The sequence below is a fragment of the Temnothorax nylanderi genome, unplaced genomic scaffold (assembly GCF_030848795.1).
Source record: "Temnothorax nylanderi isolate EJ_2023f unplaced genomic scaffold, tnyl_v1.0 TNYL_tig0007_pilon, whole genome shotgun sequence".
Taxonomy (NCBI): domain Eukaryota; kingdom Metazoa; phylum Arthropoda; class Insecta; order Hymenoptera; family Formicidae; genus Temnothorax; species Temnothorax nylanderi.
In genome coordinates, this window is record NW_027249069.1 from 2,248,051 (window position 1) to 2,268,351 (window position 20,301).

Consider the following 20,301-nt stretch of genomic DNA (forward strand, 5'->3'; position numbering starts at 1 on the left):
AATAATTCTGTCTCGCTCTATCGTCGCGTAACGCAAGCCATTTTCCACTCAGCTCTCGCAATCGGCGTTATTAACGTACAATGGATGTTGAAACAGGAAATGTCAAAGCTGTCGTATTAATGACGTTTCGCTGGCCGATAATACAAGCCACAATGTGACGTTAAACCACGTATTATGGCGACGCGAGGTGGTGATCCGGATGGTCTACTTGGCATGCGTCGTTAGGTTGTTACTATAATGTATCTTAAAATCGAGCATTAGGAAAAGTCATAACGCAAAGAAGTATATACGCATAATTCACTCAATATTCATTAATAAAAAAGAATCAGAAATATATCTCCGTAATGACCGTAATTGCATTCTTAAAATTACGTAATATTCTCTTAACAATGCAAAATAAATTTCGATCTTTCACGATTAATTAACATAAAAAGAATTCCAAGTACCATTATTTCTAATTATTTTAAACAAGTCTTTTACTAAAAATTTCATTAAATCCCTGAAACTTTCTCACACAATTATTAGTTTACCAGACAGTTTTATATTCCATATATGCTTTGTAATTTTAAAAAGAGATGTGTTTGATACATCTCAATATCAATGTAAAATCAGTGCAATGAGAAAAAAATCTTAACTTTTAAAATTTGCTTTTCTAAATATCAATAAGTTAATTTCATTACTTTTAAGATTGACTTTCACGATTTGAAAAGCGTTCTGTGAAATTGATTAAAACACACTTTCCGCGACAATCGCCTTTAATAATCGCGATGGCCAACAAAAAAATTGTTACGCATTTCTTCGTTTATCACGCTGCATTATAAAAACCGTAATTAATTCGATTAAATATACTTAATATGATTATATGTGTCTAATAGTAGGAAAATTGAAACTTTTATGCTGTCAATCTTTTTATATTCTTTATCATAATGCACTTTTTCGCGTAGTTCTCGCGTTTTACAAACCTCAGCATGGCTTGGGATGCGGCTTTAACGCAGGCAAATAAAAGTTCGCAATCTGCGTTGCATCTGTACGTTCCCGCTTCAAATAACATTACTAAAAAAAAAAAACAGGGAAAAAATTATGTTTCTTGTTGAGATTTGTACTAGGGAATTTTTTGTATTCCAGAATAGATTATTCACAACAATAATATTGTTAACGCTTTCTTATGTATTTCCTTTAAATTTCTCCATTTTATTTAAATTTTTATTTGTCTTGCACACGCTACACATTTAATACTCAGTTACCACCTACAGCTACATAGACGGTAGACGGAAATTGTTTCACAACACTCGCGTCCAGGAATTTTTCAAGAGAAAGGATTTTAAAGAATCCAGGGCACGTTCCGCCCATTTTTACTCAGTATTAATTGAACATTAATTAAAACTAATATCAAATCAAAGAAATGAAATAAAATACTTAAATTGAGAACAAAGAGTATGAGAATCACGAAATTGCAAGTTTTAATTGAGTAATTTGCAAGTAATATTACCTTAAACTTTCTAATATGCAAAATTTTCGTATTTTCAAAGAAGTTTTGTGTCCAAACGGTCCAAACTTATTGACAATCGATATTAAACGTGAGTTCGTTACTGATGCTCGTTTGTTTGGCGGAGCGAAGTAATTGGGGCAAGTGAATCGCTAATTAGGTCACTTTGTGCATAAGTAAGCCCTGTGGCTTTGACAGGGAGATTAATTAATTGTTGTCCGCTCACGTTTCGAGTCCGGCTTTCAAACAAGCTGCAGTTTTTTTCGGTCTACGGTTTTTCTAGCGAAATTGCGCTTTACCGAAACGCTCTCTCTCTCTTTTGTCACCCATTGAATTACTTCTCTTAATTCGTCTTATACTTACAGGCCGTTAAACTTCGCCGTTAACGACCGGCTGTATTAGCATACGAATGGATTGGAGTTGGTCGACTTGCGATTTCTCTTAACATAAGGCTACGCGACAGTTAAGTTTTAACGAGGTAATACCATTATGACACAGTGGGGGTTTCACAGTGGGAATGTTATTAATATGGCAAAGGTTGTAGCGAATCGATCTCTCGCGGGAATTGTGTGAAGATTATAGACGAAAGTGCGTATTTAAGTGAAATTTGTAGCGTTAAAGTTTGCACGTATATTTGACGGGAATGCAGTTCTATCAAATTTCACTTAATGTACGAGTATTGGATGTGGATGAAACCGGAGGTGAGATCCAAAGTGATGCGAAAATTCTCACGCAACATTTATGATAATATTCCGTACTTAAAAATAGATTTAATAATTAAACACGCATTTCTTCTCATACACGATGAAACATTATATTTAATTTGATATCATAGTGATCCGGCTGACTGTTAAACAACTGTTAAAACATTTTGATGATATGTGCAGGATTATTTTACGAAACACATAATACATGTATAAATAAAATATTATATCATGTTACATTTTGTCTAGTCACAACATGCGTTATTTATTTACAATGTTCTCGCATTGCATTATCATAACTCCCATTGTCCAGTCTCTTTACAACGTCATCGATTATCGATAACGCTTATAAAGAAACCGATGGTGGCGTCGGTTTACGTATAAAAACAACGTGACTCTTGTAATTAAAAGTGATCATCGCTATCTCGAGTATCATGCGCCTTTTCAGGATACAGCATCATCGAGAGCGCGATGCCTCTCTACATCAACTACTTTACTACCGAAGCGGTCGATCGAAAAAAAAAAGTTTGTGTGTGTGTATCTTTTGCAGGTCGGCCAGGCCCTTGCCATGCGATGTCGTTGCAGAGCCCCAGACTTCGACATTACAGGTCGAAACATCAAATCAGATATATGCCTTCTAAAAAAGTTTTCAGTATGTGCTGTATACAATGAGAAAAAAAAATATATATATGCGGCTCTCTCGCTCTATATAGTAATTGTATATACATATATATACATATATATATTATATTGTATAATATATATATATCTCGAGTTTCTTTATGCATCCACGCTTTTTGGAATGACGTTCATCGGCGCTCGCGAAACACGCTGCGGTAACATTTCTAAACTGGAGGCTGATATCGACTTGTGTGATCTCGACGATCTCGAGCTTTGCATATGTTAGAATGCGCATTCGCGTTTACTCGACGCTCCCGAAGTCTACATTATTCATATTTAAATCTATGCTAATTCCGGACGACGTAAAGAATTCAATTTTACATATATTAAACATTAAACGGCATGTATCACGGCCGCAGTAATTTTATATAGCGCGAATGTGTGTGTGTGTGTGTTTTTTAAAACTGAAGATAAAACGTGAAAAAATTGGTTTTTTTTTTCAATATTTTATATCTATAAGTGTCGTGTTCGTGATCACAAATTGATGTTAAATATTTCTTTGATTTTCTAAACATCTAAATGTTAATGTGAGAATGTTTACGATATTTGTTGCAAGATCTAATTTCTGCTCGTTGCGTATCAATTTTTCAAAAGTATTTCGCGCTGTTTTAAAATTGTCACATTCGCGCTAACGTAAACCTGAGATCCATCATGATTATTCTCATGCGTTTCTATCAGAAGTCGACATAGTCGAGCTTACACAACTGCCGCTCCCGTTTTTAACTACTACACTTGCGTTCTTGTGTTCTATCGTACATTGTTAGAGTGTTGTTCTACTTAGCTACGTTTGTATTATCTTGGATATCTCGTTGAGTTCTTTCGATCGTATCTACGAAGTGGGCGAAGTAGACGAAGCGTGGTTTCGCGACGATAAGAGGAGGCAGGAAGAGGCTCGCATCTGTATATATCAATACTTGGCGCGCCTCCGCCCGCTGTATCTTGCAATACCGGAAAATAGCTTGAAGCAAAATCGAGCATGACAATTTTGTCTCTCGTTCACTTTTTTTTTTCCGAGGGTTTTATCAGAGAAACCACGACTTCGACAAATTATATCACTTTTAAGCGCTCTGTTGGCATGGCCTGGTTTCACATAACTTTATATCGTTGAGAGATGCACCTTCTTCTTCCGTTGAAAGTTCTGCCGTACCGTACCGCTTGCGCGCGGGCGGACGTCGCGCTTACCTTGCCGGCTTAAACCGAGACCGCGCGCTTCCTCTTTTTCAGGACCATGACAGCGATCTGCTTCGTGTGCAACCTGCCGATCCTGAGTCATCAGGTCGGGCTGATATGGCAGGGCGGCAATGGCTGGGACGACCTCATGCGAGAGCAGGTGGAGGAGTCCACTCTGAGGCAACGCCTGGGTATGCATAGACACGCTCGACACGCTCACACACGCTTTTAGCCCGTAACCAGGAATTTTTCGCACGAAAGCACATTATGGAAATTCGTTGGTCTTCCTCGTGCAAAAGTGCTTTGAATTTATTTTCATGCGGATTGTAATGGGCGGCGTGTGCGTTCTGCGGGAATATTAAAGTCAGAAGTTAATGGTATTTATATATTCTTTTCCGCCTCTTTCGAGTAAAACGCATTTTTTTTTAAAACATTACGAGAATTATAGTACAAACGAATGTTTTAAGTATGAAGAAATTTAATTAATATATTTCATATTTTTTTCCATTTTTTGTATAATTTTCTCAGTTACATATACGCAAGATATAATATCTCACTATTGATAAATTACTCTTTATTAAGGATACAAAAACTGCCATTAAACTCCCATTACCGTTGCATCAGACTTCTCCTATAATAACGACTCGATAACAAGTCGACATAATCTTACAATTGCACCCAGACTTCTCCTGTTACCCTGTAGCAACTCGATACCAAGACATCATCTTACAATTTATTGAACGACGATTCTCTTTAGCCGAACGCGTTTGTTCGTAGGAACAGGCAGGCGCGATTCCGCGGCGCAGATCACGTCGATCTCGCCACCGAACGAGACTCAGGATTGCTCGCCGACGAACCAGCGTCGTCGGCGATCGAGCCTCGCTCAGCTGACCGACATTCTGCGTGAATGGGGCGGCGGGGGTATCTCGACGAAAAGCAGCCGCAGCACCAAGCTCTGCCGAAGGGAGACCTTGGCGGACATCGCCAAGTCACTGCCGTGGTCGCGCCAAACCACCACCGATGCCAGCCACCTGGTCAGTCTGCGAAAGAGGCGGGAGAGCTCGGTCGACAGCGGGATTCGGAGTCAAGTGTCGAGCAAGTCCAGACGGGACTCCGCCATCAGTGACCTTAAGAACGACATAGCCAGACTCTGGAGCAAGAAGGATGTGCTGTTGCAGCCGCAGCCGCCACCCACGGTCATCTCGCCCACGCCACGTCGAGGTGAAATTTTCAGAAGCGAGAAGAAAGCACCTCGCTTCTCGCTTCAATACCAGTACCAGTCTAAAAATAGCGCGCGCGCTTGCAGCTACTGAGCTACATAGAAACCCTCGACTGCCTCGTCCGGTCGTCCCTCGTTTCGTGGATTCAGCGAAAACGGATTCGCGAATTTCGCGAATCATGATATCGGTGAAAGTAGACCTTGGGGGATCGATGTGTCCTGAATATGGAATCGCGGATTTTATATTGGAAAAATAAAGTTTCATTGCTCGCTATAGTTCGGTTTAGACTAGTCGAGTGTGGAAAAAACGACTTGGAAAAGACGACCGGCGTACTTCGTCCAAACGGTTATGGCGATACCTAACTTAACCCGTGTAGACTCGTATGGAATCTTTTAAATTATATTATACGCATTTCGTTACTTTAAGTGAACTTTCAACGATATAAAGACAATCACATTTACGAAAGAAATATATATAAATTATTTAACGAATTGTACATGTGCATCTTGTTAATTACTATATTATTGCAGGCTCGGGTGAATCGAAAAACTCTCGTCGCGGTTCGGGCGAGAGCGCGAGATCCAGGAGGGATTCGGTGGTTACCGGACAATCTCAGAGTCCCGGCGACCGTAAGCACAATTGTCGTCATCACAGACGTAGGCAATCTCAACAGTCTGTCGATGGAGGTGGCGTCACGCCTACCAATTATTACAGAAATGATCAAAGACCGAGCGCTTCCAGCACAGACAGCGCGGGCAGTAATACGGTTCGGTTAGTTAAATTACAATAGTCTTCAAAATTGCTGCAAAATAATTGATACGTAAGGAATTGTATACGTACGTTATGTATAATATAACGTACTAGATTTTTCGGTATCTAGAATAACATATTATTCATGTTTTGGGCTTTGCGTATTAATAGAATAATAAAACGCGTCTTGCGCATTAATTTTCTTCCATCGTAGAGAACATCTCGAGGCTCAGAGAAACTCCACGGAAAAAAGCGAGAGATCGAGTAGCTTCGAAGCCAAGACTCAACCGACAGGTCCCACAATGATCGATACAAAAACGGTGATGACGGTGTCGTCCTTGATAGTCAACGGCAAGGCGTCCGTGGTCACTACAACGGCGACCGAATCGAGGACAACAACGACAGTGTCGATCAACACCTCGCCAGTGATATCCAGCCTGGACGTGAGCCCACCGACCATCGTTATGTCCTCGGTAACGCCACCGGCGATCTCACCGACGGCCGGAAGTAGCCTTCCGCTTCCCGGCACTTCGACTTCCGGTAGCTCCAGCCCGGTCGGCTCCCCGAACGTCAACAACACACCTACGCATCTGTTACCTCGAAGAGACTCGACCACGCAGGTAGCGGTTATCGATAAAGTCTTTTTCTAGCGGCAAAGGGTAGCAGCTAGTAATTTAGTTTGCGATGAGATACAAGCCGAGCCTTGATCAATATTTAACGAAAAATTGAAAGCCTTTCAACTGCTTTTTTAATAATTATTTAATAATTATAATAAGAGAGAAGTGAGCTCATTGCTTCCTTTTGCAAGCATCTTTTGGATTAAAGATCTTTAATTTCACTTGAGGGTAGTTTTTATAACATAGATTTTATAACGTTTATCGATTTTTTCGACAGTGTAATATCGGAAAGGGTAAAGAAGTCTCGCCGAGTAAATTGTCGAGGTTGATACGCCAGCAAGCAGCAATTGATGAATCGATGCCACCAACAGGACGTCGTGGCAGCCAGCCAACTTTATCACCGGATCCTGATGATGGGGGTAGGTACCAACGGCTGTTACAGCTGATTTGTTTCTCTATACGATATATAAAAGCAAAGTTTTCTGTACATTATCTGTAATTCATCTTATTATCTATTTTACAATTACCTTAAAACATATTGTCAACATTTTTTAAATTTCGCTAATTGCAATATGTCAAAATTTAAACCTTTTGTAAATTAAACGTTTTGCAAAAATTTCTCTTACATATAAATAATGATTGGCGAAAGTATTGAAGAAGATATTTCTATAATTGAATAAGTGACAGCTTACATTTATCTTGTTGAAGGTCGGAAAGCACGGAGAGACTCCTTGAGCCCGGATTCTGCTTCCTACCCGCGACGTCGCGATTCAAAAACTCATCTGAGTCCTGATAGAACCGATAAGAGAGATATCAGTCCTATCAGACAGAGAAAAGGTCGAAAACAGTTAAGAAAACAGTCCACTTCCATGGCTGGTCGGCCACCACGGTACCTACATTCTATTGATTTTTTTAACGTATAGTAAGAACACCAATGCTTCGATAGACTCTTGATCTGAGAAATTATTATCGACACTTTAAATTGTTTATTTTTAAATATTTCATTTTAACGTTGTGTACGCTTAAGCTTTTGTGTATTTAAATATTGTTACATAATTACTTAATATTTTTTACAAATTATTTTTATAAATTTATAATACAAACACGTAATATTTTTAGATACCTATATTATTTCGAATTATTTTTACTAAACAAGAAAAATAGTAATGGAATTAATTTATAATTAAGATGTTTTCTATTTATTTTGTAATTGCAAGGTGAAGTTCACTTAAATTAATTAAAACGTTATAATTCTGAATTCACTATTAGGCGATCCGTGTCTCATATTGAACTTTGTATTGCAGATCGCCGGATAGTTCCTCGTGTTCGTCCAGAGAGCCCAGTCCTTGCGCCCGCGCACCTGGTAATATTCACCGTGCGCCGATAATACGACGACAATCCACCACGGAAGAGATTCTGATAGCGCGCGGTTTTCGACGGCAGAGTACCACCGAAGAGATGATACGATGCCGCAACTTTAGACGACAGAGCTCTCAAAGTGACGACGTGGTTTGTTTCTTTTGACAATTCGCAGTAATGAACCCCGTCTTGCGATAAACGCATTAAGAAAAGTAACCATTCGAATTTCTATTAACAAAAGAAGCTTTATCAAGTCGGCAAAGAATTTTTATAAAAATTTCCAAGATGGAAGACATCGAATAGATACCTCCTTAATTTCTAGCTTTTTCTTTATTTCAAAAGGGAATTTTATAAAGCAAAATTATTCTTGAGAAGAAAAATAAGTTTAAACAATATTTACAAAATTTTTTCTTTAAATATTCCCTTCAAAATCAAGTATTAAAAGGAAAAGAAACCTTAAATTATCTTTCTTACATAAAAAAAAAAAACAAAAGAAATTCTTTGTTCTTTTAATAAAAAGTTGTTAAATTCTTTTAATACGTAATTAATGACTTAAATTTTATTTAATTTAATTTGATGAGTTAAATTAATCTGGTTATTAGAAATTTATGTATTGTGTGTTTCGCAGGCTCAGAGATTCCGCGGACGAAGAGACAGTTCGGCTCAAATCACGGATGGCACTTTCGCGTCGATGACAGTTGAAACGTCCAGCACCTTATTTGACAGCAGCACCCAGACTGGTAAGTGATTAAAAGGAATTTTGTTGATCGATAACAATTGCTGCGCGCGGAGGGGTCGCGTATTATTATTGTAAATCGCGGCGTTACAGCGAATTTCAGCGTATGCCAATTAAAATTCCATCCATGCTTACTTTTGACTTCTGATAACAGCGACTCTTTACGAGAACAATTTTATAATTTTGTGAATTCTCAATATACTTCAGACATTCCGTGTTGCATTGTAGGATCTATTTCTTGAAACGACAATCATTTTTATTTGATGATTAAATTACACAGGAATAATATCACCGTGAAATCATAGGACACATTGCACATTTTTATTTTTATTTGTTCTAATATGTATTAATTTTGTTTCCCGTTTATTAGTCTCAAATATTCACTATTCTGTTTGATTTAATTGAAAAAATCCTATATCTTTCTTTTTAATCTCATGTGATACGTTTCACATGTTAAATTTTGTACCGTAATGAACGACGTAATGAACAAAGCTACCTTGACGCAGCATTATTGATCCGTCTCATTTAATGGGAATTTCAATCGAAACTTATTTTTTATAAATTTAAAAACGATTGTCGTCGTTACATCGTTTAAGCATGAATATTATTTATAGATATTCGTTAATATTTATTCTCGCAAAAATTTGAGCGACAAAAGAATAATAAAAAATTTTAAATTCTTACACTATTTGACGAAGAAGAGAGATATAAATAAACTCATCTCTTTTTGGTGAGATTTTTATAATCGGATTACGACATGCTGCAGTAGTATGAATCAATGATATTACTCAATGGTATCGTATCTCACAGTGTTCCCATCATACAAAAAATTATTTTTAGTATAACTGTTTTTTTTTAAGATTTAAACACGAAAATTGTCAGTAATCTCTGTTTCCTAAAACTTATTTTTTATAATTTTTATAATTAATTTTTCATATCCTTTCTATAACTATTTTCTATTTCATACGTCGCATATTATTATATCATATTTCGCACACATATACTTATAATCTTGCGTTTTATCTCTCTTTTATTTTTAACGAGCTTTTTTTCCAATTTGGGGATTTTATTAATTTCATTTCCATGTATAATTAGAACAAACGTAGACGAGGTTTCTTCACCTTCATACTGAACCTGGAATCCATTCGAATCAAAGATTCACCTCTACTACGTAATCGTAGTAGATATTCTCCTTACTTCAGACAGCCAGCAAGTCGGCGTATTCGCTATCAGGTGTTCCCTATCTCGAATGTTGCGCTAAATTCGCGCCCTTATTGCTACGTCATGCGCGATCGGACGCGGGGGGTCGCGGATAACCGTCGTCGCGACGCACGAGGACGCAGGCGTCATCGTGGCCGGTTTAGTACCTGCGGAATAACGCGGGGGTGCACGGCAGTCGTTGGGCTGAAAAACAGAAAACTAGCCCTTGCGAGACACCCCCTCGGCTAAGGACGAGCGTGTAGCGTGTGTACACTCGTCGCGGCTCCGCTTCGTGCGCGCGAGGTGCTCCCGTCATTTTAGAGAAAGACGCAAGGATAGCCGCGCTAGGACGCGTTTTACATTGAGACGAAGACATCGAAAATAATTGTTGAACTCAGGGACAAGTGTTTGTCTCGCCGTCCCGAGGATCGACGATCGAATTCGAGCGAATTCGAGCGAATACGAGCGAAAGAAAAGGATCGCTCCCGAAGGGGAAAGGACCCTGCTCCGCGATCGAACGGCACGCTTAATCCCTCGTGCTTTAATCGAAGGTGCGCGGCAGCAAATCCTCTTGCCCATCCCATTTTCTTCTCTTCATCTGTGTTTACTTGCGTCGAAGGATCGATCCTCCGGGCGATCAAATGAACAACGGGCTCGTTGGCGAGCCACGCTGTCAGGAGGGTGCGCGGCTCTTCCTGCGGAAGGATGACACCGTCGAGTTTGCCCATTAAAGCGATGAAAACACGTTGATCGGTGGGGGTGGTGGCTCTTCTTCCGATCCGGCAAATCCGGATTTAAGACCGACCGTCGAGATCTTCGCGTGAACAAAAGGTGTTTTCTCGCGTAGCGTATCCCACGAACTCGTCCCCGTCTTTTTCACTTTACGGAGCGCAGGATCAGGTGTTTTCCCAGTGGCAGCAGGACACAACCACTTGTGGCGGTGCCCGGCGAACAGTATATTCGATATCGGCCCCCCGATATCAAAGCGAGAGCAATTTGGAAATCGGCCAATGCGCGGCACGCGTCGTCAGGGAGACAGGATTTAACGCGTCCTATCATCGGACGTTCCGAAAGGTCCTTCCGTGACCTTCGAGGCGACGCCGGACGTCTCCGGACGTCCTTGACACGTTATGTCGATCCGGTCGATCGTTCGATAGCCGCGCGCGCGATTGGTTAGCGTGCCGATTGTGTTTTCTCTGTGCAACGCGAAAGTCGCGTAAGTGATGGCGAGGAGGACTCGTCCTGGCGATCGAGGACTCTGTTGCTTTCCCTTCATGACACCGGAGACTTTCACGAAAGTGACGATCCACAGGTATGACCCGATCTCGTATCAGCTATATTTCTAGTATAAAACTTCCTATTTCTCCTTCCGTGTGTAACGTAATACACAATCATTATTATTATAAGAATGTATCTCGAATATATTTTATTTTATATCTGATATTCTAAGTGGAATCCGATGCTCTACGTGGAATATCGGATTGACAATATTTTTCCGAATAAGCATCATAGTGAGTGATTTATTATATGTATACATTCGTTTTCTTAAGATTCAGTTTATGTTAAACGATTCATGTCCACGAATATCATTGATCCGTACTACTGCAGCACTACAGTACGATACATTTTTTTCAAGCCATATCTGACTTATATAACGTGATACGTTGTTTTCGTGTGATCATTGATGCGTAATAGGACATTTTTTACGTACAATATAAAGTTTCAAAATTCGCATATATTATTAATTTAAAGTTGATTTTCTTTTAGACTGATAAATACCTTTCTCATTATCTTTTGATACACTTTATTTAATATAATTTAATATAAAGAAAGATTAGATATATCGGAATATGAATCTCAAGTTAAAATTATGTTTAAGAAAGAGGAAGAGAGTGAATAGTTGCTTTCCATTTACATCAAAACTCAGATAATTCTCACTTGTGATGTCATTCTGTCTTTATTATTCATTAATTGCCAAAAAGGATAGAACGACGTCACAAGTGAGAATTATCTGAGTTTTGATGTAAATGGAAAGCACCTATTATCTCTTATAAATGTAATATTTACGATAGTATGAGACAAAGTTTAATATGATACTTTTTTGAAATTTGATGGCCAACATTACGGTATTGTACAGCTCCTAATATAAAATTTTCTCTTTATTTTACGGACAATGAAATAGCATAAAGTAAAGTAAAGTAAAATGATATGTGTCATGTTAAACGTTCATGAGAAGTTAGAGCGAAGCTTATCGCGTGTCATATCGCAATTTGTAACGTGTCGTGTTTCACGATGCTTGAGATTAATAAGTCAATACGAATTATACATGTTAACTCATGGTTAGTCGCCAATTTAGATTACGAATACCGACGCATTATGTTCAAATGTCAAAGTTAAATCTTTGCGGACGTATATATGCCGAGGAGACGTAATTTGCTCCGATCTACTTAAAACTTAATACATTGATGCGTATATACGTGTCCATTTCAGTGAATCCGTAATTAAACTCGCGAATTTCTCAAGGTACGATATTCAGCCTTATTTCGCCGTATCCGTGTGTAGAGGACGATTAATCATACTCATTCGCGATGCTGTCGTCTTTTTATGGATCGGTGATATAAACACTACAGAATTTTAGTGCACCACGTTTACATTTCGAGCGGGTAATTTAGCCGAGCTTATATAGTGCGTTCGAGAAGTTATGACGCGCGATGTACTCGTAATTGTGTTTCCCGAAACACACTTTCGATGATATCGAAAACGATAAATATTTTCATTGCGAATTTTACGACAGAGGTAATCAGTCGCGCGGAGAACCGTCCCTTGTAAAGGCCATTGCACGTAACAAAGTTTTAGTCATAATCGTAAGGCCGTAAGAAAATAGACCAATCACAGTCGATTATTCTCCTTGAGCTCGAAGAATAATCGAGTGTGATTGGTCTATTTTCTTACGGCCTTACGATTATGACTAAAACTTTGTTACGTGCAATGGCCTTTCAAGCGCTTTCATGCGTGAGGCATGTTTAATACGCGCCATCGAGAGAGAAGTTTTATTTTATACGTGTTTTGCGCATGTCGGAATCAATTATAAAAATCATTCTTTCGGTGTTAACGTTCTGCCACGTTCTGCTGCGCGTTCTTATTTTTAATATTCGAGCATCGCGCGAGATTGAAACGTTGATTCGGTCTCGTAAATCAACCGGGTTCCCATTCGCTGATTGATCCGTGGGCGGTTTTTTATTTTCGCTCATTAACACGGGATTTTCATTAATTTGATTATCACAATCACGGCCTATTAATTATTTAAACGTGTAATTTTTCATCGTACGAACAGATTTGCGTAGGAGCTATGCGGAATAAATCATTTTTGCAAATTTTGCTCCTCGGTCGTCGACGTAGAAACGGTCGTTAGGAGAAACTTAAGTTAACTCGGAGGTCGTCACGACATTTTTTACATCTCTCCGGCATATTAGAGATTCGAAACGTCGACAACTTCTACGTTAACTCGCGTCTCGCGGGTGAGTTTGAGGAGGTATCGCGCGTCATTAAATCGGGAAAAAAAAATCTATGCAATTCGAGCAGACACTTTTAAAGAAAATTGCAGTGATGTATCGATATACTTTGTTATACTTTGTTACAGAGAAATTAATTTCTCCTCGGTGAAAATCTGTAAGCGGAATGCCGAGAAACTACGGCTGCATTTATCTGATTTATCACTCTGACAAGCACTTTTGAAACAAGCAATTCGATCGTATCCATTTGTAACAATTTAATTTACGAAATGTTGAATATTTCATGAATGATGAACGCGTGACTACATCGAACGCAATCGTTTCCTTTCTCGTGCAGGTAACATTAAGTATGTATGTTAATGCGTTTATACGCCTATGTATATGCGTAGTAAGTGTACTTTTAAATGAGCCAATCGAACCCATCGACGATGTAATTAGAGACAATTATCGAATACGCAGAAATACGCGAAATGTAATAGAGTTACCATCGGCCCATGTTCCTGAATTAACTTCGTGTGTCCACCTGGAACATTTCCAATAATTCTGAATTAAGCGACCCGTGTGCAGGTATAACATCAAAATATTTCAACTGCAAAAAAATATTCATCGGCTGCTATATGAAACAATTCACAAAAAATAAATTATATTTGATTTGCTCGTTGTGCCGTAATTTTTTCTACAAAAAATACAACTCTTCAGTATTTTACTTTGACGTACTTCTACCGACCAGAGCAACAATTAGAACTCATTACGTGCGCCGCGCTGCGCGATATTCATCGCGAGAGAGATCTGCGGCTTATTACATTTTTCGATATCTTCCTTCTGCGCAACACCTCGGTAACTTTCAGCTTTGTGGTAAGCTTTTTATTTTACCGCAATGCTCTTAATTATGTTTTCCTTATCTTCGAGACTCGTCCAGCGCTCGCGTAATTTAGTGGATGCACATTTCAAGCCAACACGGCCAGGGAAAGGTGGCAGAGGGACTATGAACAAATTGTTCGTAATTTGTGCGCCACTGGCAAATGTAATTTTCCAGATCGGCCTGGTCTCTTCGTCGCGCGACTCTGCGTCCATTTCGAAATTGCTCTCGTGTGTTTTCGCGTTCCCGTTAAAGGAGGGCTTCCGTTAAACAAGGTGAGAGCCCTGACTTTTACGTTGAGTACTTTCGCTTCGTCCTTCAGTTTATCCCATTCTAAACCTTTTTCTTGTCGGGAAATGCATGCAGGACATTTACTCTCAGCAATGGGGTTAAATTTGTATTCCCGGCAGATATTTCTTAAGATGGGATAAGGGTTGCAAGAATATCCGTTACTAATTGTAAGTAGCTTCCTTTATTAAAATATAAATAAGGTTATTTGTGCAATATGACAATGAAAAATCCACGCTAATTAGGCGCCTCGGTTTTAAGAATAGTAATTGAAAATTAATTCTTAAACGTTCGTCCGCTCGTTATCTCATTTCTAAGATTTTTTTCTTTATTCAAGATTATGCTAAGACAATATACAGTACTAGAATTTTAATAAGATATTCTTAAGCCGCATTCTGTTTTCAATAATACACTTGGCCGTATTAATTACTTAATTTATTCGAGATTGTTTCTGACCGCGAATATTCCCGTGATTTTATTCGTTAAACCTTTTCAATTGTACATTTGTACATTTAATTTCAGACGATGTTTTATGTTTTTATCATTGAAATACCGTAGCTGTTGCTTTTTCGTATTCTTATATCGCTCCCCTGGGATTATCCCTGCGGAACGGATAGGTATTAAAACCTTACCGTTTCGCCGTGGAGCTAAATAAAAAAAAAGCCTTTCGGATAGCGGGTCGCGTCGTTTCCTTCGATCGCTTGTAAACGTGAAATGGAACACAATTGTTTCACGTCTCACGAGATTGAAGCGACGAAAGCGAAGGTGACAACGGACGAAGTGCGGAAAATTAGCATGCGCCTCGAATGTTGAAATTCAATGGAACGGCCTGATCGTATTATATTCCTCGCTCGTTCGCCGTGTAACGCGATTTAATGGGTCCTTAATCGAGAAATACATATTAATCGGTCGTAGCCGACGCGACGCCGTGGAAAAATTTCCGAGCTTATTGTACGCCAATCTCGAAAATTCTCCCAATCGTCCTTTACCCATTTTTCAGCTATGAAGAATGCTTTCATCGGCGAACGCGCGTTAACAATGAAGCTAATAAATTTCTGTCGATACGCGATGTGTCGATAAAATGATAATAATGAGGATAAGAAGCAATCTCTTTTGTGATGTCGCAGTTATTGATATCCGAGTAATCTGTGTCTCAGTGAAAATTCCCTATCATAAATCTGTAGAAAACGAAGTTTGTAATGCGGAGGACATTTATCACTTGAAAGAGTATTTTATACATATATCGGCTTCGGCTATGTGTGGGCGATATTCTAATATCTAATCTAATATTCCGGTCACTCAACGTTGAAAATTATTATAGCTATCGCAAACAAGGTTCGTATCCATTGTTAATAATTCATATTGTGCTTTACTTGTTTCCGCATAATGGTTACATTATCTCCCGAATATTATACGTACAAATAATTAATTGATGGTTATAGCTGATAATTTTGTGTTGCCATATTCTCTTATTAATAACAAATAAAGGACCGACGGGAAATGTGTTGACTGTATGAGGGTGCGTCATCGAGTCTAGGATCGAGATTAAAGGATAATAACGAATCGAGCAACAAATCGATACGCTCGAGAAGACGCGTGGGGTGTTGATGATTGGTGGCCGTAAATTTCATCTCGGTATCAATCACGTGTCGATCAATCTCGGCCGTTGCTCGGGCTCTCTCCCGCATGTGCGTTTATTAAGGATTCATTTGCGCTCTAATCCGCCTTGAACTGCTCGCGGTAATTGCAAATCAATTATTCGTTTACTCGTATTGACGGAAAGGGCGCGGCGTGCTCGCGGATTAAAAAGGAATTCCGATTGGCATACACGGCTGTAAATAATCGGCATTTTGTTCGCAACCGCGTGTATTGTGATTAAGGCTTGCCCACACACTCTCTCTCCGCAATTTATTCAACCGTGCAAATCCGCACAGATTAATTGGGAAACTGACACATGATGTACGACACTGAGAATAAAATTTCTTCATTGTGATTTCATGAAGCACATAAAAATTCTCTCCCTGGAGAAAAGTTGCCCTTTTTAAAATTCCAATTTTGGAATCTAAAATTTTATACGGTCATAAACCTGCACGAAGCTTTCTCCTGGTGTACACGGACTATTCTCGAAGTACGGATAGATCTGTGCAGATTTATTAGTTTGGAAGAATATAGTGCGAAAGAGAGAGAAAGGCAAAAAAAAGAACGTGGATTCATGAGCGGTCTAATTCTTTCATCCGCGACGCGCGAACCGCGGAAGAATCCCAAGTGTAATAATTGTGCGAGATGTAATTATTATTTCCATCGATGGCGACCGTTGGTAATCGTCGCCGGGAGAACTCTCGGGAATTTCATTGGTTTCGATAAATTCTGCCGAGCGACCAGCCGAGGTCGCGCTCTCCGGTCATCAATTCCCAACGACAAGACCGCGTTCACTGCTAAAGCCGAATTTACGCGGTTCGCTCTTGGCGAACCTCCCGGGTAAATCGTCCCAAGTGAATGAATCGGAAGTGAACTATCGGCAAGCTCAAGTTCACCCTGAGCCCTTCGTTTTCGATGATTTGTAATTCAAAAGTTATTGGCGTCCTTTTAGAGAAAATCAATTCTATATACCTGTGGAAAATTATCTGTTAAAATTAATTTCGAAAATTTTATAACATATGTGCGCATATTTAAGTCATCTGATTATAAGGATTTCCCGAATTTTTGCTTCGCTATAAGCTAATAATAATTATTTTCCACGAGGATTTTATCCCTTAGTACGGAAAATTATTTTTGCAGAAACGTTAAGTCTAAAGGTTTATTTTCCGTTTATTTCTAATGATTTATATCAAATGGTCATTGAGAATGTACCGTATAAACTCAGCTTAATCGCACTCAATGCGCCTAATACCATACGTAACGAGTTTCCATCCTCGTTTCCATATTGGAAAACTCTATAAATGATCCGATGTCAATATTGTGCCGCCATGTGGTTCGGACTTATATAATCGGGGAAATTTGGTTTATATTGTCTGAAAGTTTGCGCTGTACTGCCCCTAAATTAATATCATATCTCACCAATCTCCATCTCTTTGATTCCAATTTTATTACAGTTTGCACGTGCTATTTTATATCTGTCCTGAAAAATAATCTGAAAACATCTTAAGTTAAAAATATTGAAAAAAATATTTTTATAGCGTACACATATATTCACTTACGTATAAAACAAAATAAAATACGCAAAATATGTGTTAGCTTCCTCACATATAGTTCCTCGAAATTTCAATCGCTTATAGAACATAAGGCATATTAATGCCTTGACGTTTTCATCAGGTAAAAATTGACTCCTAATTGAATACACAATCTGCAAGTAAAAAGAAACGCGCAAGAAATCTGATACATTCTGTATATCCGATTTTAATTGAATTTCCTGGGTTGGTAAAGGTTAAAGTATGTTAACTGCGGTTACACATATAGCTCTCATTAATTATGCGTCTAAATGCTATTATTAAAATGTCGAATATATACGTGCATGATAACATAGGAACGACGAGCACAAATTGTCTGGAATAATTATCTAATAATTAATTCTACCTTCAGTTTTACCGCGAGGTTTTTCTCTCGTTTTAATGTTATGGATATAATAATATTTAATAATAAAATTAATGTTAGGTAACGCTGAAAAAGCATTTCGCTTTGACATCTTTTTCCGGTTTTTACTGCGAACATCGTTGCCTAAAGGCGTCATCCTCCGGAACTATCAGATACAATTGCATTACGCACTCGGCACGTGCGTGTAATTGCGTTTTACATGCGAATTAAGCGTGTCGCTTCCGACGAGGCGACGTAACTCGCTCTCGGAGTTTACTTCGGATCCGGCTTTCTTGTCGCATTGGATATGACAAGTTTTATTTTATCATTAACCGCGACTGAACTCACAGACGCTGTAAACTAACGACGACGGATAAACCACCTGATCTGAGCGCGTGGCAAAGACGAGGGTCAAAGCGTCAATAAAAGTTGTCGAGACAACGCGAACGACAGCGTGCGCCCGTGATATTACACGCTCATGCTCTTCATTTTTTTCTTGGGAATAAAGCTCGCAAATTTTATTTGCGGTGGATGCTTTACGAAGGGCATTGTATGCGCGCGAAATTGCATTTGTCGGTAGAAACGGGAGTAACAGGACGACAACGTGGAATTAATTAATTAGGAGTGGCGAGAGAGATACAATCTAACGCTAGTTCCATTGGTAGTCGTGAGATAACACGGAAGATTGTCACGACGATGTCCATCATAAAGGAATTAAGATGAGGAATTATGATAAAAATTCTATCTAACGTACAGTAAATGTTTCCTAAAAAAATCGTAAAGTTTCTTTTTTAATTGCAGAAGCATGTGCTCGTAAATCTTCGCTAATTTCTTTGAAATCGGGCTACCTTCTTTATATTGCAAAATGTATTTACGTTAATTGTATAAATCAGATTAGATTCCCAAGGTATCCTTTGCTTTCCCGTGTCTTCATTTTTATGCAGAGAAAAATGTATTGCAATTACCTATTATCATGAGTAACAAGAGCTACGGAATTAAATGAGATTAAAATGTTTAATGCAGGAGTAAAAGTCACTGAAATTCTTTTTTTTATCCTGCTTATTTTTAAGCAAAAAAAACTAAATAGAAATGAAACACGCCCTATCTAAAAGCTGGGGCCTTTTATTGAATGGAACGAGTCCGAAAATTCGAAGCTCCGACCCCTGGTAAATCGAGTCCGCCGTTAACGTGTTAAAGTACTGATAAAGGCTGCGTCAATATCACCGCGTTCGTGCGTGCACGCTATTACTTTCCTTCGTTACTAAAACCTGCCTGGAATAACAAACACGCAACTCCAAAGTAATACTATCAAACACTTCCGGTGCAATACACTGAAGTCCTCTATTTCATTCGCGCCTCTAACATCATCATTGTTATTTACTTTGTCCAACTTTCGAACGTACCTTGTCAGTATCGCGATTGGAAGTACCTAGAGGCGCGGAGATATTACAAGTTTTTTTTTTCTGTAAAATGTTGATTACACGTCCCATATTACTTGACATTTTCCTGATACTCTATTTTGTCGCGTAATGAATGTACAAATAAGAACACGGTTTTATCTTTTTGGATGTAGCATAATCGTCGTAGGTGAAGAGTTAAAAAGGCCGTCGCGGCACGTGTGGAATAGTAGGAGACTCCTTCGTCACCTCCTACTTTTTTCCGAATCTTTGCTTGAGATCGAGGTAAAGCGCATGTTTTATCTCGGTGGTTGACGCTCGTTAGAATTTGACCTGGCTCCTGCATATTTCAGACGAGATTTGCATCGCGCCGCGTTTCGAGATATAAAAAAACGAAACCTGAAGAAATATGTACACATCACGTTACCGCGACGGGGGTGTGTTGACATATACATATATCATCTGCACATATAAACCGCGGGTTAATCGACATTTCCCGCAGTTTCGTTTGCGGCCTTATGCAATTTCATTTCGTCGATTCGCGTTACAATGCGAGCGTTTTTGCTTCATGTTTTTTTTCCTGCGAATTTATTCTATCCGTTTTATCCCACCAAACTTTCAATTTTTGCTTCCGCCAAAAATCATGCGTGATACGAAGTACTTTTCAGTGATACTAGGACGCCAAAAAAGGTGTTAAAAATTTTATGCTTTACGTTTAAAATACGCGATACGCGATGATTGATAGCGTCGCG

The 20,301-nt window shown here is 38.9% G+C and overlaps 1 protein-coding gene across 1 annotated transcript in view; it reads left to right on the forward strand.

Annotated features, from left to right (window-relative positions):
• The window catches only part of Rsh (Rap GTPase activating protein radish), a 126,174-nt gene that overhangs the window by 84,763 nt on the left and 21,110 nt on the right, over window positions 1-20,301 (forward strand). The window contains 8 exon segments of the mRNA XM_071720534.1: window positions 4,096-4,232; window positions 4,819-5,262; window positions 5,792-6,032; window positions 6,226-6,631; window positions 6,906-7,047; window positions 7,337-7,517; window positions 7,933-8,137; window positions 8,616-8,727. Of these exon segments, the coding sequence (XP_071576635.1) occupies window positions 4,096-4,232; window positions 4,819-5,262; window positions 5,792-6,032; window positions 6,226-6,631; window positions 6,906-7,047; window positions 7,337-7,517; window positions 7,933-8,137; window positions 8,616-8,727 (1,868 nt within the window).